General features: G+C 38.3%; 1 protein-coding gene across 1 annotated transcript; it reads right to left on the minus strand.

The window, feature by feature from the left end:
• Positions 1-33: 33 nt before the first annotated feature.
• Positions 34-23,153, minus strand: LOC120119656 (flowering time control protein FY-like). The gene is made up of 18 exons (XM_039139460.1): positions 22,835-23,153; positions 14,880-14,971; positions 13,131-13,199; positions 12,936-13,040; positions 12,387-12,482; positions 12,202-12,284; positions 12,010-12,081; positions 11,831-11,928; positions 3,762-3,821; positions 3,618-3,678; positions 3,453-3,540; positions 3,297-3,360; positions 2,999-3,077; positions 2,363-2,452; positions 2,013-2,101; positions 1,299-1,807; positions 748-999; positions 34-348 (listed from the first exon to the last, which is right to left on the minus strand). The coding sequence occupies exons 1-18, from the start codon at positions 23,013-23,015 to the stop codon at positions 274-276; spliced, it is 2,163 nt and encodes a 720-aa protein (XP_038995391.1). The 5' UTR covers positions 23,016-23,153; the 3' UTR covers positions 34-273.
• Positions 23,154-23,909: the final 756 nt, after the last annotated feature.

Genomic DNA, 23,909 nt, shown 5'->3' on the forward strand with positions numbered 1-23,909 from the left:
CTGAACACTACTTAAAAGAATTGAGTCCAAATATCACAGGTCAAAATGATTAAGCTTTCAAACATTCTAAAAAAAATACATTATTGTAAAACTCAACAAATACCATTTGCTTGGCAACAAAACTATTCTAGCGAAGACTAATTTTAAGGCTCCCAAAAAAAGTAAACAAAAAGCAAAGGCAACAAAACTAAAAGGAATAGGCAAGTGACCTGATGCTTTTCCACTTAAGTTAAATGGCAGCATGACTTATAAAAATTTCTAGAAATCATCGGTTTATGGAGGCAGTTGGCCGTGCGGTGGATGACCTGATGATTGTGGTGGAGGCAGCATACCAGATTGACCACCTGACTGCAAAAAGTGTAAGAACAACAGGTTAGTATTCTTATGAACTCAAGTAAAATAGCTGATTCAATCAGGCTGCTGCAATGTGGAAGAGTATGGGTTGTATAACAACCAAGGCAACAGAATCAAATATGTGCGATATTGTCAAACATAGAACAATTAGTGTTGAGGCATGACATTGAAGGAAATAGGATGCCTACTACCTCGATTATTCACTTGGTCGAAATGGCTCAAACAAAAGGCCAATCATTCAGGACTGTTATAGTTTTCACTAAGCTATTCATTTTCTCAAACGAATTGCAAGAAAGGGAGCTTTGAGAAAGAGACAAATCACTATAGCTATTCATTTAGCTAGTTTGAGTAATGGGTGGCAATCCAGATAAATTAAAAAAGGAAATGGTTTACCTGGTAAGGATTGAACCCTGGCATCATTGGCATCTGCCCACCCTGTCCGCGATTGAATGCTCCTCCACCCTGGGGATACATTTGCCCCCCACCCACATTTGCTTGGCCCTGCATATTTTGCATACCATTTGGAAAACCTCCAACTGAAGGGGCACCACTATTTGGTAAGGATCTCGGGTGCATTGGATTAATCCCCCTAAAATGGCCTTGGGGCATCGGAGGAGGCATCTGATTCATTGTACCTTGCACACCCTAAAATTGTGAAATATTTTTTGCCACCTCAAAATTCTCCCCGATAAAAGAGTGAACATAAAGAAATCATTTAGACCACAATTTACAGAAAAATTTACCACATCAGCACAATAAATAACTTCAGCATTCTCATATCTGAGAAAATTAAATCCTTTCTTATTCCACTTCTCAAACCATAGATTATAGAATGTCTATTTGAGAACAAATATTAACCACTGGTACTGGGAGCCTAATGATTTGAAACTGAAAACCATTGCTAAAAGGAATCATATGATGTAAAACTATGTGAAAGATCATACCATTGGACCAGGCATTGGCATTTGATGTGATGAATGTGAAGGCAAAGATCTTGGAATTGATGATGGTCCAGGTGAAGGAACAACATGGGGAGGCATTTGTGGTTGAGGGCGTTGTAAATGAGGATGTGGAAGCATGGGCCTATGAGATCCAGGCTGTAGCTGTGACATATTCGGAGGTACAATAGGCCTAGGAGGCATTTGCTGTTGTAGTGACTGTTGTTGAATCTGTTGAGGGGTTTGTTGATATCCATGCTGCTGATTGCCTGCAAGAAGAGATGGATGTGGTCCAGGAGGAAGAGGAGGAGCTCCAAAAGGCATGGAACCTGGAAGAGGCTGCTTTTGGTCTCCTTGAGAAGACCCATCAAGAGACATCGCAACTCCAATACCAGGTATTGTACCCTCATTTTGAGTCAATCCAGGTGCAAATGGTCCTGGAGTTGTTGGGCCTTCAGGCACAGCAAAATTACCAGGCATACGAGCAACTAGTGCTGGGTTTTGCTCACCATATCCTAGATAAAGTTCATATTAAATATAGATCAAGATATAAATGCTCCAACAAATTTACAGAACCATAATGAGTTTAGCATAAATTCAAATATCATGAGTGAATTATTCAGGTGAAGTGGATAAAATAAATAACTGCTTAAACTTATTTTCCTTGCTCAGTATGGGGAAGAGATTAAAATGGTAAAGAGCACTGCAATAAGTAGAAACCTTGGTTCTGTCCCATGTTATATTTATCACGAGCAGTATCTCCTGGTCTATTTCTGCACCAAAACTTTGTCATGTGATCATTGCTACCACTGCATGATTATGCATATGAGTTAAACACCTGAAGGTCCGCATGGCATATAATATGCAGATGTTCTCAAATAATTTCATTAAATTTCTATCTCAAAAAATCAAATATGATACATATCCAACACTTGTTAGCATTCAAAAACAGTCCATATCAACACCAACAAGCATATGCATCTATAAAACTCTCTTAACTGTTAAAATTATAACAATGAACTACAACGAATTCATGCAAGCAGAATAATTATGTTGTAGGCTGAGTTTACCTGCATAGAAGATATCCAATAGGATGCCAAGCAATATCCCATACGCTATTATCATGTGCATTAGGAATTTCCACCTGTGGAGTTTCACACCTGTACGTCAAGAATGATATTTGGCAATTGTAAGTTAAAAAAAACCATGCATCAGTAATTACATACAACTGCAATAAATGTATAATAAATATTCGAAATTAAAGAAAAACCAAACTAGCTTTATGATACGGAATTGCGTGTTGAATCTTGTGCAAGAAAGTTTAGGTAGCAGATGAGCATTTCCATAGGCAAGCATAAAATGAATTTCAATATTAAAAATTAGTTGAACAAGAAAAGATAGCAAAGCTGCCTTTAGTGAAAATTTTATTATTTTATGGTATTATCAAGCTTACATAGTTATAGCTATGATTTTAAACTCATCGTCTACAACCTGTGAAGTTTTCACATGGTTTGATGTCTCTCCTAATTGGTCTCACGGACCAACCTAATAATCTGATCTGACTATATATACCTCAAAAGACAAACATCCAAGGTAAAAGTAAAGCATATAGAGGCACACAGTCTTTTGACGTGAGTATAAAATAATGGACAAAACAAGGAAACACAATGATGCAGTGACCGACTACTCTGAATCAGAAAACTTACCCAACAACCCAATGGAAAATGGATCCACCAAAACTCCCACTGACAAAATATTCTTCATGGAACGGGTGCCAAGCCAATGCTGGAAAAATTGGAGATCAATATATTTGAGATTAATCCTAATAGAAGTCATGACGGGAGAGAATGTAATGATCAAGCCAGATAAAAACTATAACCCGCAATCTACTTCGTATCTCAAGAGTTGTATCCCAATGGTGAATTGAATAAAAACTCAAGTCAAGAATATAGCAGATGGGTCAGTCTTTAAGTAACACGAGTCCACTTAGAATGCCTGACTAACCAGTCACATCCTTCCTGTGGCCTCGGAAAGATTCAAGTTCCTTCATAGCTCTGATATCATAAAGCTGAAATGGGAAATACAACAAAGGTGAATATGACAACACAATATTTACTCCCATCAATTAACTAACAGCTTTGCAGAAAGAAAGATGCTGACCTTTATGATCTGATCCTTTCCAGCAGTCAACACCCAGTTACCATTTTGATTCCATTTGACACGAAGTACTGTATTTTTGTGGCCATGACTGCAAAAGACTTGCATTACTACTCAAAATAATCAAAATGTAAGAAATACTATGGGTTTCACAAAATATGCACTCACAAAGAGCAAAGCTCTCTCCCTGTCTTAGCATCCCAAAGCTTCACAAGGTTGTCTTTTCCGCCTAAAGAAAAGCATACCAAGGAATTATGTAAACAAGTTGCAAAACGATCATGCAAAAAGAAGCTGGAAAAACAAACGACATACCTGAAACCAATAAGGATTTTGTAGGGTGCCAATCTACACTTTTGACATCCCAACCATGGCCTGCCTGAGTTCAAATCATGTATAGAACTTTAAGTTAATTCATGCAAGCAAGAAAAAATATACATGAAATTAGATTTTGAATTTAGCAGCCTAAACATTTATTGTTTTAAAGAAACCAACTGTAGTGGACACATTTGTCAGCAAGACATACAAGAGGCACCAACATAAGTTGCAAACAATCAACAATGGAGAGGAACACTGACGACATCACATATTATTATTATTTTAGGAAGACATCAGTTTATTATTATTAGGATATTTTCTTCAAAACGTATCTTTATGGTATTAGGCGTCTTTCTTCATTTGGAGCCCTTGCTTTAATTTCCTTAGTTAAGTCTTTTATCCAAACAAGTAAACATTAGCAACCTCTAGTTAGGCTGATTAGCAGCAATAAAAATTTTTTTTGATAGAAGTTGGAGGTCTCATTAAAAACCCCCTTCGTAATTGACCCTTTCGAAAAGGAAAGGGTCAAAAGTGGAAGGAGGAAAAGAGTACCTCATTTCATTAATAACAGAAAGATACATTAAAAAACCTTTACAAAACAGCCTGTTCTCAGCCAATCCCTGCCTTAGCTAACTTATCGGCTTCCCAATTACAACTCCTAGGAATTAACTTCACTATCAGACCCCTGGACATAACATAAGACTCAATTTCGTTAATTAAATTTCTAAAAAACACCGGAGAGATACTGGGCAACTGAACCCAATCCACTGCATTCTTGCAATCCGTTTCCAGAATTAATCTGCCCTTAGAAGCCCAAACAGATGAATAGAAAATGCCAACAGCTTTTCTAATAGCCTTCAACTCTGCTAATGGGGGAGGACCTGGACCTAATCTCTCTGAAAACGTCGCTAGAACGAAACCATTAGGATTTTTGAGGATACCCCCAATGCCACCTATCAACCCATCCTTTCTAACAGCACAATCGACGTTAAATTTAAAAAAATCAGCAGGTGGTGGGAGCCATTTATGAACAGTCTTGCTTGTAGTCTGTAGACCCTTATAACCATCCGCTAAAGTGGGATCAGCTATTAGCGAGTCCACCGGAATCTGCACTTGATGAAACTTAGTCAGAAACCATTTGACTAACCTGACCTTGATGATGAAGAAAAGTGAAGATCTGTCCAAAACCATATTTTCGAAAACAATAGAATTCCTATAATTCCATATTGACCAAAGAACCACTGCTGGAACAAAATTCCAGATCATTGAATTAGCCACCAAATCAGACCAGGAACTAATAAGGGAGCAAATATCCCCAGGCAAAACTGTTCTAACGTTCCACAGATTGAGAACATTAGTCCAGACCTCGTGAGCCACTGGGCATACAATAAATAAATGTTGAACCGTTTCTGCACTTAACAAACACAACGGACAAAGCTCTCCATCAGCTAACTGGACCCCCCTCTTTTTCAACTGAGATTTAACTGCCAATTTTTGGTGTGAAACTTGCCAAAGAAAGGATTCTATTCTAGGAGGAACCAAACCTGTCCAAACACAATTCTTCCAAAAAGGATTCGCCACTTGGTCAATCCCTATAATCCTTCTACAAGAGCTCACAGTGAACAAACCATCTCCCTTCCCTGTCCACGATAAAAAGTCGTCCACTTCCTCTGTTAGCTGAAAATTGTTCAATTTGATCATTAGTTGCAGCCATTGCTCCAACTCCCAATCACATAAGTTTCTTCTTGTACGAATATCCCAAATCCAGCCATTCGAGACATAATTACCAAACTCTCTAACCCTTCCCGATTTATTCGTGGACAATACAAAGATTCGCGGAAACTGGAATTTCAGCGGAGTACAATCAGCCCATACATCATTCCAAAAAGAAATAGATTTACCATTCCCCACTTGGATTCTAGAATGAGATCTTAGCCTCTCACCAATTACATCATTCTTCAGGAAACTACTAACAATTCCCTTCCAAATCCAAGAGTCTTGTGAAGAATACACACTATTAACCGACATAGTCGAACTATCCAAATTGTGTTTACAGCAAATAAAATTCTTCCACAAAGTGTCCTCATTAGCAAATTTCCAAATCCATTTCCCCAGCAGAGCCCGATTAGAGAGATTTAAATCTAAGACCCCTAAGCCTCCTTCATCTTTCGAACGACATACCGTTTGCCAATTCACCCAATGGATACGCTTCTTCTCTGAACCTTCTCCCCACAAAAAACCAGCCATCAACGAATTCAATTTCTGACTGACTTTACACGGCAATTTGAAAATAGATAAGAAAAAAATCGGCAGAGATGATAAGACCGATTTCAGTAAGACCAACCTACCAGCCATGGATAAAGTCGAAGCTTTCCAACCTGCCAATTTATTGTTAAAACTCTGTAAAATTGGTTCCCACAAAACCTCTGAATTCTTCTTTGCCCCTAACGGCAAACCTAGATATACCGTTGGGAACGAACCCACAAAGCACCCAATGGAGGATGCCCAATCTATTAGGGTAGCTTCTTCAATATTGATCCCATATAAATGACTTTTCGATAAATTTAGGTCTAGCCCAGCCATCAAACTAAAAATACTCAAAATTCGTTTAACATTTCTGATTTGCGCAATGGAAGTAGTGCAGAAAATTATTAAATCGTTTGCAAACTGAAGGTGACCCATATTTACCGCTTTAGTCAACATTAAATTAAGTAACTCCCCAACCAAATTGAACAAGATTGGAGAAAGGCTGCAACCTTGTCTTAAGCCTTTAGACATCGGAATCTCCTTTGTGGGTGTACCATTCAACAAAACAGAAACCGACGCAGTAGAAAGGCAATACGAGATCCACGAACACCATCTTTCACCAAAACCCATCTCCTTCATGATTCTGAGTAGAATTGGCCATTCAATCGTATCATATGCTTTGCGAAAATCTGCTTTAAAAACAACACCTTTCAGACCTTTTTTCCTCCAATAATCTATAGCTTCATTAGCGATAAAAGCACAATCTAGCAACTGTCTTCCAGGAATGAAGGCGAACTGCGAGGAGCTGACAATGCCTTCAACACACGATATGAGTCTTTTGGATAAAACTTTAGACAGGATTTTATACATGATTCCAACGAGACTAATCGGTCTATAATCTTCCAAACATACTGGATTTTTTTTTTGATAAGAAGATAGGCCTCGTTAAAAACCCCCTTCATGATTAATGGAACAAAAAAATGTTCCTTAGTCAGCGAAAGGAGGAAAAGAGTGCCTTAATAACCATTAATAAACAAGAGTTACATAATGTTTAACAACAGAACTCTCCCTTACAATAATAAACCCAAATGCTGAAAGAATCCATACACACTGAGAACTAACCGATACCGGCCTTAGCTAAGCTGTCAGCCTCAACATTAGCTGATCTAGGAACCCATCTAATAATACCATTTAGATCTCTTAACAAAAAACCAATATCTCTCACTAAAACTCTATAAACAACAGGACATCGATCATAGTTCTTGACCCACTCCACTGCTAGTTTGCTATCAGATTCAATAATAAGACGATCTTGAACCCTCGGAAGAAAAGATTCAAAGAAAGATAAACCCTTCTTAATTGCCAAAATCTCCACCAACAGCGGAGGACCTGGACCAGCCGCCTCTAGGAAAGAACCCTTCACCGAGCCATCCTCCAATCTAAGAATGCCACCCACACCACTTTTCCTCCAATCACCACTCACTGCTGCATCCACATTAAGTTTTATAAAACCCTTTGGAGGGGGGGACCAAGACACAGTTTTGATTATCGAGGACCTTGAAAGGGAACAATAATCCCCAAGAGTAGGATCCGAAATAAGAGAGTCCTTCATAATAGAAACATCGTTGAATTTTGCTAAAAACCAATTCGCCAATCTGCACCTTGCCAAAAAGAACAGATCAGTCTGATCTACCCTTCCCCCATCGAACACAATGTCGTTTCTACTCTTCCAAATGGTCCATATAACCACTCCCGGAATGAAGGGCCAGATTTTAGAGTCTAACACCATATCATTCCAAGCAACCATAAAACTTTTAGCATTGTCCTGCAAAGCCGAACACACTCCCCAGAATTTCAAAAATTTGTTCCAAAGAGTCCAAGCCACTACACAAGTGAAAAATAAATGTGAAAGAGATTCGGCCTCCTTTTTGCATAAGGGGCAAGCAACATCACCGATAGAGGAGACTCCTCTCCTTAGAAGTTCTTGTTTAACAGGCAGTTTGTTGTGCACCACCTTCCACAAGAATACCTCCACTCTAGTAAGTAATTGAAGAATCTGAAAGGTTTAGGGCCCCAACTCAAACGATTCTCTTGAAGCAAGACCGGATTATGATCCGAGAGAGACTTTGGAAGAAGACTTTGAACTATGTTCGGGAAAGAAATCAAAAAATCTCCATTAATAAGAAAACGATCCAATCTAACCCACGTTGGACACTCCCTATTGCTGCACCAAGTGTACCTGCCACCCACTAATGGAAGGTCCATTAATTCAATTTGTTGAACAAAGTTCCTGAACAGCTCAATCGTGTGCCAATTTTGAAACGCCCCCAACTTCTCATCCGTCTGTAGATAGGCGTTAAAGTCTCCTCCAATACACACTGGGACATTTATGTCTACCACAAACTCCTTTTAACACATTGAAAAAAGCCTCCTTATCCGCCTCAATAGAAGGGCCATACACATTCAAAACTGCACACTCCACCATTGACGATTTAAAAGGACCCACGATTGCTATGAATCTGCTGAAAGAAAAAATTTGTTTAACGACAAACTCATCCTCATTCCACATGCACAATAATCCTCCAGCAGCACCCACTGATGGAGAAAAATTAAACCCTTTAAGCCAAGACCCCCCTATTCTTCTTCTTAAGGCAAGCTGAAACTGATCACGCTTGGTCTCCTGTAACAACAAGATAATTGGTCTGCTCTTCTTTACAAGTCTGGCTACTGCACTGACTTTTTCTTGTCTACCTAGACCCCTAATATTCCACGATAACAAGCTTATATTCGACATAACAGAAACTAAAAACAGAAAACACAACCCAGCAGAACAAAGAAGAAGCCTAAAACTTCTTCAACCCCTCTTTAACTCTAGCTCCTCGATTTTATCCTCTAAAATCTGTTGCCCCCCTTTAAAGGAGATTCCCAACAAGTCACAAACCTCCCTAGTAGCTACAGCTTCGATTCTAGCTTCAACAGAAGCTTGAGAAGACTGAGAGGTCGCCCTGAATTGTTCCAAAGACTCCCTGACCATACTGCTGAGCACCCTTCTATAAACTCTATCAAAAAAACTTATAGACACTTCACCCACGGAGCTCGCACTTCCCGAATGACATGGAGCAATTCTAAGCTTTCTATGGTTAGTTAAACATTTTGACCGAGACAAATTTTCTGAAGCCGGAAAATTCTCCTCAGCCAAAAATTTACCATCCAAAAAACTTCCTGAAGAAATTCCATCACGATTAACATTTCTTCTGTCTTTAACACTCATATTAGAGAAACTGCCCTCTTCAAAACTGACCATATTATTCTCCATAACCATCTTCAGTTTCTTTGAATCGACCTTATTAGTAGCAGAAAAGTTATTCCTCTCTAAGTCCATATGCAACTGTGAACCCAAAGCAAGAATCCCATGAGGACTCCTCTGACCATCCGAGAGCTCCTTAGCCATTTCGCCAACCTGCTCCCCAATTCCCATTTCCTTCTCCCCTCCTGTAATCATTCTCGACTGCCTAAAAATGTCATCTTCCGCGACTAACAAGGAGTTGGCTGAAATATGATTTGGATGAAGTGAAGAAATACCCCCTGTCCTTTTAAAATTATAATCTGGCCCATAAGGGCAAGATGATTTAGTCGATGAAGAAGAGCCCATGTTATCCTCAGATTGGGTCTTATCATCCGGGTCAGTATTTCTCAAACCCAAACCCACGTGACACCCATTATCATTCTTCTGTCCTATCGACTTTGGATTAAAAGCAGGCCCAGAAAGAAAGATTTTCTTAATTGGAGAAACAGCTGCCCCATTATCATCTGAAATGACAATATTGTCCGAGACCGTTATATCCCTCAATCCCAGACCCACGTGATCCCGCTTCTGATTTATATCTGACAACCCACAGTCACTAACTTCTTCAGTTGACTTACTCGATGCAACTTGTTCCCCACTAACTCCATTCGCACCCCCATTTTGACTACTTTTCAGCCAAGATGCTACTTTTTGTCTGGACTCCTCTGAACCATCTCGATTATTAGCTGCTGCCAGATCTGGAAACTGTCCATCCCCCTCTACTGACAAGACAAAATCACTATTCAGATTATTTGAAATTTTTACTTCCATCTTCCCCCCCCATTACTTCTGGATTAGAAAACACAGACCCCAGGGATATCTTCACTTTGAAAGTTCTTCCATAAGAATCTATTTTGATCAATTCAGGGATGTCAAAAGGACTCTCCACCCTGAGCAATACTTTCACCGACGAAAGATCCAATCTGCTCTTAGATTTGTCATTAAGACAAATATATTCTCCCCATCTCCCAGTAAGTTCTTGTAAGAATGCCTCATTCCAGCACAGTAAAGGCAAGCCTAATAACTCAATCTGACAAAAGGCCATTGGAACTCCTTCATCGTTCAAAACTGGAGCTAACCAATCGAAGCATAAGCACAACTCTTTTTTCTTATTTCTCCATGCAAATGATAGCTCATCAACTGTATTAAAAGTAATGATGCAGGCCTTCCATGCGAAACCCCAACTCGAAATCTCAACTGACACTCCTTCGAGATCCAAAGCTTCCTTTATCGCAATCAGCTCCAAATAAGGTTTCATTATCCCTGTTAAAGATCTCTTGACCCAATCCGAACGGTCCACCGGAATATACATCTTCCAATCATTTCTAGCACCAGATGCTATCTGTTTTGAACCCACCGAGTTTCCCCCTGTAACTAATTCTTTTCTCATATTAAGGCCAGAAATCACAACATCCTTAAACGATCTTCCATCCCTCCTTCCTCTCGCCAACTCCACATTCTTCCCTATCCTTGCAGAATCTTGTTTTCCATACTTTTTTTTTTTGATAAGAATGACAGGCCTCCTTAAAAACCTCCTTCTTGATCAAAGAAGGAGGAAAAGAGTGCCTTAGAAACTTTATTACTCCTCCGAAATTACATAAGATTTAACGTAGACACCATACTGAAAAAACACAACAGACTAAGCTACTCAACATAACCGAAAACCTAAACTCAAACGATAAAACGCACTGGAAACGACTAAACATCAACCAATTCCCATCTTTGCTAAACTATCAGCCTCCCCATTACACACCCTTGGAATCAGTCTAATAGAGTGCAACCCCTACAATCCTCTTCCCATCAACAACATCCCTCCTCTTAGCCTTCTGGTACTTAGCAACCCCTACAAAGACTCTTCTCCCATCAAACCACTTCCCATTAACAAACTGGATTGCTTTCTTCCTACTTTCCTCGTCAGCAAATTGGACAAAAGCAAAAGTAGAGGACTTGTATTTTATTTTCTCTAAAAAACGTGGAATGAAAATTCTCAGAATCTGACCATAAGGGCTGAAAAATTCCCTTAACACACGTCTTGACACCCTCTTACTAAGATTATTGACAAAAACAGTCCATTCCTCAACGGAGGCACTGGACTTTCCCAAATTTTCTCTCGCTCTCTCTCTACCTAACGCACTCATTCTCTCAGTTTTTTTATATATTAGCAGCAATAAAATTAAGTCATATTAATTAAATTGTAAGAGTTTAAGACTCTCTCTCTAACGAGATAATGGAAGGGACTTCCTTAGGGTATCAGTGAGAAAGAAACAGAAACAAAGGGAAAAGTCCAGCTTAAGTTAGACGCTTTCCCTACAAAACGTTCGGTGACTCAATCTGTAATGCGAGACTGTAACACCAATCCGCAATCAATGAGGAAAAAGATTATGCTGCCTTTGTATGCCGCCAGGAAAACATCAAAATTGCAAACAAACTCATGCTTATAGTTGATAATTGATAAACAGTCAAGAAACATTACCAGTTAACGAACGCTCCTCCTGGCACCGGGCAAAGTCCCAGACTTTTACAGTAGTATCGTCAGAACATGAACAAAACTTTAAATCTGTCCTACAAAAACTGTAATGAAGAGTATGTCATAAATTATACACAAATAACACTCTTAGAGGGAAAACAATACTAAAAATTTAAAATGTGTACCTTAAGTCACGAACTGATTCTTTGTGAGAAGATTTATTGATCTTAATATTATTCATGTTATTCTGCCAATACCTAAAAGACAATTCCCACATAACACTTACATCAGCATAAAATTATGCCTATGTCAAACAAATATTCACAAGCATGAAAGCAGAGGAATAAATAACACAAGAGAACATTAAGAATATATACTTTATTGTGCCCCCATCATCACCAGAAACCATCCAGTTGTTATTGTGACTCCAGACCATAGATCTGATGGCTTGATCATGGGCCTAAGTATTTAACGGAAAAAAAGGTCCAAAGATATCAATGTGGATTCTCTAATGAAAAAACCTAGTTAAATAAGATAAGCATCTCAATTAATGGAAATATACCTGAAGGATCATTTCAAAATTAAATGATTGTCCATTCCATAAAGTAAATTCTCCACTTTGAGAACCCGTGATGAGACGTCTACCAGTGGGAGTCCACTAAAAAAAGTCTAGTAGCTAAGTTGATTTATGACTTGAAATAAGCATTCCTTAATACACATAAAAAGTCATAAGGAAATCCAAGAAAAAGCACAGCTAATAGCAATAAAAACAAGCTAAGTTTCTTCAGCAACATAGGATCAACTTTCATCTAAGAGATAAGCATGCAAACATGGAGGTATAAACAATGTGGCTTCTATTAGGTCCACTCTCTACAACACCTGAAAGTGAGATGGGGATAAACAAAATAAAGGTAAGTTGGAAGGTTTTCATCCAGTTCAAATCCAATTGTGGACAGACTCCTTTATTTTCAGTTTGTTGGATAAACGATGATAAACACAAAAATTTAGAAGTTAATTTGATTGGATGGGTATTTAATCACAGGAACCACATTAAAACAACACACTGAGCAAAAAATAAACAGAGAAGTAAAAAGATTGTAATATATCTCACCAAAACACGATTAATTGAACACCGGTTTTTATTTAGAGATGTATGGACAAATTTAGCAGCAAAACTTGAGGACGGATTATCTAAATAGGCAGCTGTAGGCAACATCTGCATGAAAGACCAACAGAAATACATTTGCATCAGGCAGAAAATTCATCCGGGAAACAGGAGAATGAAGATAAAGGCATGTTTACTAACATCGATTGCTGATGCTGGAGTAGGCTGCAATGTTGTCCTGTCCATTAAGTTCTGCTGCCACGTACGAACCTGCACAATCATTGATTTTTTTTTATACAAGTCAAAATCCATCAGATGTTTATAAGTTGAAGAAGGATTAGGTTGGCATAAGAGAGGAGAACATGTATGCCAAACAAAAAAACATAGATGTAATAACAAGATGGTTGAGCTACTCATGATCTTATCTGTTTTTGTAGGATCTACCTGTGACTCATGAATTGAATAGGAATGATAGGTGTCCTTGGTTTTAAAAGGCGCAAGACGCACCTAGGCACAAAAGGTCCCTAGAGCCTAGGCTCAAGGTGCAAGGAGTAGGTGCGCGCCTTTCGTAGGCGAGCACACTTTTATACAAAAAAACCTATTAATTAGTTATGGAACATAGTTTATACTTGAAACAATTTTATAAACATATCTATGCTAAAAAGTTTATAAATTACTTGTATGAGTATATTTATACTCATTACCCACCGATTAACTCTAAAATACTTGTCTACAATGTATTGATTTATAATTAAAGTTTTTAATATTTAAAACTATTATTTTATTTATTTTTATAAACATATTTTAATCCCCTTTCACCAAAATCTACAATGTTATTGATTTATACTTAATGTTTTTAATATTTAAAACTATTTTTCATTTATTTTTAAATGATACAAATTTATTTTATTATCAATTTAAAATTTGTAATTATTATAAAAAAAATTAATTTTTATATTTAATAAAATTTATTAAGTAATTAATATTTAATTTAATATTTTATTAGTTTAAAAATTAAAATTAATTATGTATTATTAAATAACTAAAATTCTAAAAAAACATATACTTTGGGTTAAAAAAGACAAAGGATGGAAGTAGTTATAATGGTTTGTTACAAATAAATAAACATTAGAGGAGAGCGCGCCTCTTGTATCTAGCCTCGCCTCATCCCAGGAGGGCGCCATCTTCAGCGCCTGGCTGCGCCTCGCGCCCAGGCGCGCCTTTTAAAACCAAGTAGGTGTCATTGACATATATCAATACAAAATGTAATAAAGGAAGCAAAGGAACAGAAAATTGAGTTTGGCCTCCATAGAAGATAACATGCATGTCAAAGGAAATAAACATGAAATAGAAACAACTACGGTTGAGACACTCATAATCTTTTCCATATTGAAAGGACCTACTCATGAAATGAAAAGGGATGATAAGCGTATTTGGTTAATATTGGTCCCAAAAAAGCAATAAAAGGGGCTAACTCTGACTAACCTGCAAAAACAGCACAAGTATTCAGGACCCCAACTTAATATTGTTGCCTTGAAGCAAAAAAGGCACAGCCAAATACCATAATGAATGGAATGAAGTAAATCTGTTTTGCCTCTATATTAAGATGGATTCCCCAGAACCAGTAGAAAACAGTGAAACACAACTTCATTGTTGATATCTTAATCTACAATGCAGGTAGAATACTAGAATTGTGCATAAGAATAGTGCCAGATGGGTTTATAAACTTTAAGCAAGTGACAAGCATATTTAAAAGTAGGCAGATTCCTAGGTAAAGAAATCAACGAAGATGTTGGTTAAGAGAAAACATAAAAAATAACAAAGATAAAAGAAATATATAAGCCATCTAACAACAGGCATAAGAATCCATGTCAATGAGATCAAACTGACAATGCAATATATAAATATATGTTTGAAAGCACATGAAAACAACCAAACTTAAAAGATTACCTGCATATATCGCACAACAGTGCTCGTATAATCGACAGCCCTCCTTTGGGTCATCTTTCTCATTCTTTTGGCGGCAAAATTATCACCATGAGCTGAAAGATTGAGAGAGACACAGAAAAGTGGCTTTCAGAACAACTAAAATTCAGATAGCCTGATTTCAGGAAAACATCAACTCATTGTCTCAAAACGCAGTACTATAATACTATTAGACTACAGGATTACCATAAAACAATGTTCATGATGCAAAAGGAACCTCAAAGTGGGAGTCCATGAAGCTTACAACCATGAGCAACAAAATTGAAATAAAAACCTATGATATAAGAACTTCAAATGTCTTCACATATCGATTTGGTAGACAATGCTTCCTAGATTTTGGAAATCGCCAATTTTAACTGAGGTACAAACATAAAATTACAAAGGAGAGGTTCTAGCATTGCCTTATAATGCAGACAACCAATAGCTAATGAAAGCTCAAGCAAATATTTTTTTTTTTTGATAGGAATAGTAGGACTCCTTAGGAACCTCCCTCATAGTTTACATTTGATGTAAACTGATTGAGGGAGGAAAAGAGCACCTCAATTTATTGATAAACCAGAATTACATAAGATACACAAAACATCCTGATCCTGAGAAACACAGGATAAACATAACACTCTAACCCTCGAAAATACACCATGACCATAATACAAAAAGCGATGGGAAAAAAACACCCATCAGCCTAACCCCACACCAACACTATCGTAACGAACAACACTAAGCCTTCAACACTCATCCGATTCCCTGCTTAGCTAACCTATCTGCCTCCATATTGCAACTCCTAGAAACCCATCTCAGAACAACACCCTTTGTAGAAACAAGAACTCCTATTTCCTCCACCAACTCACTGAAAATAGTAGGGGAAGGACTCCGTTTTAAAATCCAATCTACTGCATATTTGTTATCACTTTCAAAAATAAGTCTTCCCTTGTTGGCCCAATCGGATGAAAAGAAGAAGAGCAATCCTTTCTTAATCGCTTTCAGTTCAGATAGAATAGGGGGACCAGGGCCCACTGCGGAGGAAAAATTAGCTAAAGTGCAGCTGCAGGAGTCTCTCAAAACCCCACCAATACCACCCTGCATCCCATCTCCAGTCACTGCCCCGTCGACATTGAGTTTGAACATATCAGCTGGAGGAGGAGTCCAGCAACTAATCTTCTTAGAACTCGAATTAGAGGGTAATAAATCCGCCCGCGTAGGATCCCCTACTAGAAGGTCTGTCAGAATCTGAACCCCCGGGTATTTAGCCAAGAACCATTTAGCCAATCTAAATCTAGTAATGAAGAACAGAACAGTAGAGTCACATATGCCATTTTCAAATACAACCTCGTTTCTGGCCTTCCAAATAGACCAAAATATAACAGCCGGAATAAACCTCCAAATAAGGGAATTATTCCTAAGGTTCGACCACGAACACAAAATTAAAGAAGGGTCTTGAGGCATCACCGTAGAGATATTCCATAACCTTAGAAATTTACTCCACAATTCCGAGGCAATAGGGCACGTTAGGAACAGGTGCGCAACAGTTTCATCCTGATCATGACACATAGGACAAAGAACATCCGAAATCTGAAGTCCTCTTCTCTTCAATTCCACTCTCACTGCCACTTTCTGATGACAGATCTGCCATAATAAAGTTTGAACTCTTGGAGGCGCCAATCCATCCCAAACCCACTTCTTCCATACAAAACTCCCTTCCGACCTATCTTGTAACGATAATCGACAAGATTTGACCGAGAAAATGCCATCCCCCTTTCCTGACCAGCCCAAAAAATCATCCACACATCGTGACAGCGACGACTTGTCAATCAAAGACATAAATGCAATCCACTGGTCCAATTCCCAATCACACAACATTCTTCTAAGTTGTATATTCCACACCCAAACCTCATCTTCATACTCACCAAACTCAGAGATCATCCCCCATTTGTTTGTCGACAAAGCATAAATTCTTGGGAATTGTCTTTTTAAAGGCAGATTAGTAATCCAAATATCATTCCAAAAAGCAATCGACCGCCCATTCCCTACAATGACCTTTGAATTATTTCTCAAACATCCACCAATCTTATCATTCTTATTATAGTTACTGAGAATACCTCTCCATATCCAGGAATCAAAAGGTGTAGACGCTTCTGAAATTGAGAGAGACAAAGTGCTAACGTTGGATTTGCTGCAAATCAGATTCTTCCACTGACTATATTTTTCATTAGCAAATTTCCAAACCCATTTCCCTAGAAGGACCCTATTAATCACCCTTAAATCCAGTATACCCAGACCACCCTCTTCGATTGGTTGACAAACCGACTTCCAATTCACCCAGTGGATTCGTTTTTTCTCAAGATCATATCCCCAAAGGAAGTTGGCCATCAGCGAGTTCAACTTCTGAGACACTTTGTGTGGAATCTTGAAAATCGATAGGTAAAAAATTGGCAAAGATGAAAGCACCGATTTAACCAAAACAAGTCTGCCCGCCAACGACAGTGAATTTACTTTCCACCCAGCTAACTTCTTATTAAAATTCTGGACAACCGGTTCCCACATACCCACTGAATTTTTCCTAGATCCAATCGGTAAACCAAGATAAGACATTGGAAAATACCCCACTCCACATCTTGCTTTCCTAGCACAATCCTGAACCCTATCAGCATCCATATTAACCCCAAATACAGTACACTTTGACAGATTTAAATGCACCCCAGACATCACACCGAAGACCCTCAACACTCTTCTCAAGTTTAGAAATTGCATTGTTGAATCGCTGCAGAAGAGTATTAAATCATCAGCAAACTGCAGATGAGTCAACTGGAAGGAATTGCCAATCCTACTAATGCTAAACCCTTGAAACAGCCCTTTATCAACTGCCTTAATCAACATAAGATTTAATAATTCCCCCACTAAATTGAATAGGAGAGGGGAAAGGCTGCACCCTTGTCTCAACCCTTTACTAATATTGAATTCCTCGGTAGGGGAACCATTAACTAACACCGAAATAGATGCCGTTGAAACACAACATTTAATCCATGAGATCCATTTATCCCCAAAACCCATGTCCTTCAATATCCTGAATAAGATAGGCCACTCAACCGAATCATAGGCCCTACGGAAGTCAGCTTTAAAGACAATTCCTTTCCTCCCTTGTTTTCTCCAATATTCGATTCCTTCATTTGCCAAAAGTGCACAATCTAGCAACTGCCTACCCGGAATAAATGAGAATTGTGAAGGACTAACCAAACCTTGAATAACAGAGACTAGTCTTTTCGAGAGTATTTTAGAAATAATCTTGTAGAGACTGCCAACGAGACTAATGGGTCTGAAATCTTCAATTCCCTGTGGGTTAACCTTCTTTGGAATTAACGTAATGAAGGAATGATTCACTCCCTTTTCCCATAATTTCCCTCTTTGAAAATCTTGAACAAACTGCATGACAAGGTCTTTCAATATAGTCCAGTATTTTTTAAAGAAACCCATAGTAAATCCATCCGGACCAGGTGCCTTAGCACTGTCCGCCTTAAAAACAGCATCCCACACTTCCTGTTCAGTGATACTAACCTCTAATCCAGCCTTTTGTTCCACGGTCAATTTGGCAAAATTCAGATTACATTCCTCCACCTCCAGAGATGATATCTCATTGTAATTTACTTTAAAGTAATCAAAAATAGCCGATTTAATCATGTTGGGATCAGAAATATCAATCCCAGCCACTTTCAAAGACGAAATAGCATTCATTCTGCTCCTATTCAGAGCGCAAATGTGATAAAATCTGGTATTTCTATCCCCATCCTTGATCCATTTATTACGTGATTTTTGGAACCAAATACTCTCCTCCTTCCTATGCAGACCCCACAATTCATTCCTCCAAGCTACTAGTTGACCCCATTCTTGTGTTGAAATTCCCCGACCCTGAGACTTTAATTCCAAGTCGTTTATCCTATTTTCGAGCTCTGAAATCTTTTCTGACATCCCCATATTATTGTTGTATGGCCACTTCTTAATGGCTTTCTTCGTTCCATGAAGAATACTCAACATACCCCTTCTTGCATTCTCCCTCTTTAAAACACCCACAGCATCATGAACCAACCCATCAAACCCTTCATCCTCTAGTAAATAGTTAAAAAACCGGAAAGGTTTAGGGCCCCAATTGTTGTGGTCGTCTTCCAGCATTATAGGGTTATGATCAGATAAGGATTTCGGCAACAATTTCTGGATAACTTTTGGAAATATCTGGAAAAAAGCACCACTTAATAGAAACCGATCTAATCTAATCCACGTTGAAGCTTCTCTATTGTTGCACCAAGTAAATCTCCCTCCAACTAAAGGAAGATCCATAAGGTTAAGATTAAATACAAAGTTGGAAAATAACTCCATAGAATGCCAATTCTGTTGGACTCCAATTTTCTCCTCGGGATCTAGATAAGCATTGAAATCCCCCCCTAAGCATACAGGCAAATCAAGCTGTTGTGTAAAACACATTAGCTCACTTAAAAACTCCTCTTTATCAGACTCAACCGACGGCCCATACACATTAATAACCACACAATCAAAGTTAACAGTCTTAACCTTTCCTGATAAAGCAAGGAACCTATTATGCTTAAACTCCCTGCTCACTTCAAACAGATTTTCGTTCCACAGACAGATTAGACCCCCTGCAGAACCAGTAGATGGCTGAAAGCTAGACCCTTTTAGGAAATTTCCCCCTATTTTCCTCAACAATCCCTTTCGACATTTGTTCAACTTAGTTTCCTGGAGAAACAGAATCATCGGTTTGATTTTTGAAACTAATCTAGCAACAGCTCTTGATTTTTCCTTTTTTCCAAGCCCTCTCACATTCCATGAAATCAATTTGATTTGTGACATAATTAATAAAAGCAACAACCTTTACTATCTTGAAAAAATCAGTCAATAGCTTCTACTATTCTCACTAAGCTCCATCTTCAATATCTCCTTTTCCAGAATTTGATTACCCCCTTTGAAAGAGATCCCCAACATATCACAAACATCTCTAGAAGCAGCAGCCTCCAGTCTTGCTTCAATACATTTGTTTGGGGGCGCTGAATTAACACTGGTTCGATCCAAACTTTCCCTATCCAGACCTCTATCAAGTCTTTCATAAACTCGATCATGAAAACTAAATGACACTTCACCCTCCAAACCAGAACTATCAGACCTCGTTGGAGCAATCCTTAACTTCTTTTTCTTTATAATCCGCCCCTGGAAACCAGTTAGTATAACTGGCTTCTCAACCCTTTCCACCTCTGTTCCGTCCGTATTACCCCCTCCTTTATCCCGAATTACTCTTTCCTCCATCAAGACCTCATTAGAAACAATATTCTGTAAACTGACTTTCGTACCATCCTTAAGCAAAAATGGTACGCAAAGCGGCGTAGCTCTATCCCGACCCTGCCTATTTGAGTAATCCATCTCCTTTTGCTGTAAGTCTCCAAGTTCCACCACCCCAGATTCTATTAGATTACCACAGCCCAGCTGCTTTAAAATAACAACTGGACCAGCCGTAGAAAGTCTAATGGGCTCACTCAAGTCCTCTGATTGGGCCTTATCATTTTCATTAGAAAAAATATTCCTAATCCCAATACCCTGATAATTCCCTCTCAAATTCAAATCCTCTGCTGGAAAGTCTGACACCTTTACTCCACTAGATTGACCTTCTCCCTCCTTCCACAGTACATTCTGACCTGCTTCATCGCCTACTAAAGCTGAACTTCCATCCCCTACTAACCATCTGTCTACTCTGTCCCTAGAATCCTCAACTGGCAGGTCTGGTCTACCACCCCCAACAGCGCACTGTTCTTCTTCATCCTCTGAAAATTCATCATCTCTGGACCTATCCTCTCCGGCAACCATTGAATTTCCTACCAAAAAACTTTCCTGTTTAATAAAGACCGACCCCACGTTAATTTTAACTTTAAACGATCTCCCATACGAGCCCAGCGTAACAGACTCCTGAACATCATAGGGACTGGCCACCCTCAGTAAGGCCCTGGCCACCGCCATGTCCTCTCTTTTCACCGTCGAATCGTGGATACAGACTAGCTTCCCCCACTTTGAGACAAGTTTCTCCATAAAGAGGACATTCCAGCATAATAACGGGATACCAATTAACTCTACTGAACAGAAAGCCATCGGTACCCCGTCATCATTCAGAAGGATATCAATCCAATCAAACCAGAAGGACAATTCCACTAATCTGCTCGACCACGCCTCCTTAAAATCTTCCTCCGAATCAAAGGTTAATATGCAAGAGTTCCACGCATAACCCCAACTAGCTCCCTTAACCTTGAACCCATCACTTGCCAATCCCTTCAGCACTAGCTCCAGATCAAAGTGAGGTTTGATAATCCCTGTCAATGCTCTCTTTACCCAATCCCTTTCATCAGAGGGAATTTGCATCTCCCAAAGATTTCTAATTCCATTAACTTTACAAGGGTGACCCTCCCTACCCTTTTCATCAACCGGGACTTTCCTCATCCCATCAGACGAGGTTAAAGCAACCATATATGACCTCTCATCCCTAAACCGACTAAAAGACTCAGATCCCGCTCTACTCCTCTGTTTCGCACCCTTAGTCGACTTATCTTTATCTTTTCTGGACTTACTTCCACCAACTTGCAAGGACCTCTGCCTCCGATATTTAGCTACACATACCGAAACTCTCTTCCTGTCAATCCAAGTACCATTGACCTTCTCTATCGCCTCCAGCATTTCTTTTTCCTTCGCAAACTGAACAAATGCAAATGAATGATCTCTATAATTTGGTTTGTTAGAACTATTCGGGATATAAACTCTCAAAACACTCCCATGGTGACTAAAAATTTCCTTTAATGATCTCCAAGTGACTCTTTTGCTAAGATAATCAACAAACACCGTCCACTCCTCGCCAGAGTGCGGACCTCCTAAGACTCTCTCTCTCATTGTTGTTTATCTTTTTTTGTTTCTTTATTCAGGTTGGTCATGCATATGGTCCTTCAAGAATTGATAAAGTTGCAAAAGAATGTAAAAACACTGGGATTTCTTACCAAACTAAATGTTATTTGCTTTTTCCTTTGCCACAAAATGTCACGTTCTGGGTGTTTCCTTGATGGTCCCGCTCAAGCAAATATTTTAAAATTCAAGATTATTAAAAACACTGGACTCTCAAAATTGTTTTTCCTTAATGTAGGACATATAAGGTGTATTCACAAGATAAACTCATATTTTATGCTTTTCAAGTATTGATTTCATTTTCTAAAGATCTAAGAGTCGAGGTAGAAACTTTTTGGGAGAAGTTGCAAAGTTTAAGTACCAGGCTCTTATTTCTGTACTCAAAAGGTTTAGAATTTAATCTATGACAATTTTGGTAGTTGTCCATACTTGATTCTGTAGGACTAAATTTTAGAACTTATATCAATTTAAGCACCATTAAATTGATGCCTTTGCTACTTGCATTTTGCAATTGGCGTTTTGCATCTTGAATATTTGCTAAAGCCAAAGAGAAAAAAAAGTTACAATAAATAATGAAAATCAACACCAGTTATAACATAACTCAATTTATCTATAATCTTCCAAAAAACCAATTTCCTTCAGTAATCATATGCACTTTCTTCGTTTCTTTATTTCGCTTCCGGAATTTGAAAGCAAGTACCAAAAGCACAAAATAAATGGATCCGAAAATCTTGTTCGTTAAAATTCCAGTAGCAATTATGCTTTCTTTAGGCATCTTTAAACGAACCCTAACCCAGATGTGACGCCTCCTGAACCTCAAGTACACATTCCCTTTTTTTACCAAATTATAGACGTGTTTAAGGTATGCAATAGCCAAAAATATGAATTCCAATAATTTATTAACTAGTTTTCAAAAAAAAATGGCCATAACATTTGAATTGAAAAAAATACAAAAATTGAGAAATCGATCATTATTATCCTACCCTCATAAGGAGGAATCTGAGGAGGATGACCAGGGTGGTGATACTCTGAGTTAAGAGTAGTGGAAGAAGCAGAGGGCTGCCGCATCATTTGCGGAAGCGATGGAGGAGGACCTCTCGGGAATTCCCCACCTTGCGGCAGCGGCGGCTGGTTCTGCTGCTGTTGTGGATCACCGTACATCATTGTGAAAAAACCCTGATGAGAGCCCTAAATTGTTGGGCGGGGAACAACTGTAGTGAATGGATTTGCACAGCACTGTATAGAACCCCCTAAACCCTAATTTCTGGTAGATTTGGGAGCGGGGGAAGGATATTTGATATTTTAGTTAAAAGAAAATTGATTGCATCACGGGATTTTGACCATATCGTAAAAATGGGGTTATTACGTTGTGCAGTGCGGTTTAAAAATAACGTAACTGATTATTGATCAAACGAAAAATTCAATAAAATATTAATTAAAATGTCATGCACTTTAATTATTACCTGAGTTTTAAAATTAATTCCAACTTCGCATTAAACACAACATTTTAAGTTATAATAAATAACACTATTCATTTTACATAAGTAGCTATATTTTTTAAGTTATAACCTAAAATATTAACCCGAACAACAAAAAAACGCTATATGCTTTAATAATAGTTTTGGTTTAGAACTTAAAATATTACGTATAGATATAGTAATATTGAGAAGACAAAATTGTTTTAAGTACCGACAGACCCATAGACTCTCCTTATTTCAAAGAGAGGAGGACAAATTATTCATATTTCATTTGAAGGTCAGAGACGAATTGAAAGCTAAGCAATAGTAATTCTAAAGATTCCCCTGGTGTAATAGAGATGTCTCATACGTTACGCATAATATGTGGAAGCATCAACTTAATTTCATAGAGTCATTCGATCTTAATGCTACATGCAGTACATAAGACAGATGACGGAACGAGAAGACCTAGGATGTAGAAGATCATAACATGAGTGGTTCGATAGATTTGGATTAAGTTTATAAATTGATTCAAACTTAATTTGAGTGATTCCAACTAAAAATACTACCCCTTTTACATATTTTGTGATAATTTAGATAA

Source organism: Hibiscus syriacus, unplaced genomic scaffold, assembly GCF_006381635.1.
Source record: "Hibiscus syriacus cultivar Baekdansim isolate YM2019G1 unplaced genomic scaffold, ASM638163v2 tig00110332_pilon, whole genome shotgun sequence".
NCBI lineage: Eukaryota > Viridiplantae > Streptophyta > Magnoliopsida > Malvales > Malvaceae > Hibiscus > Hibiscus syriacus.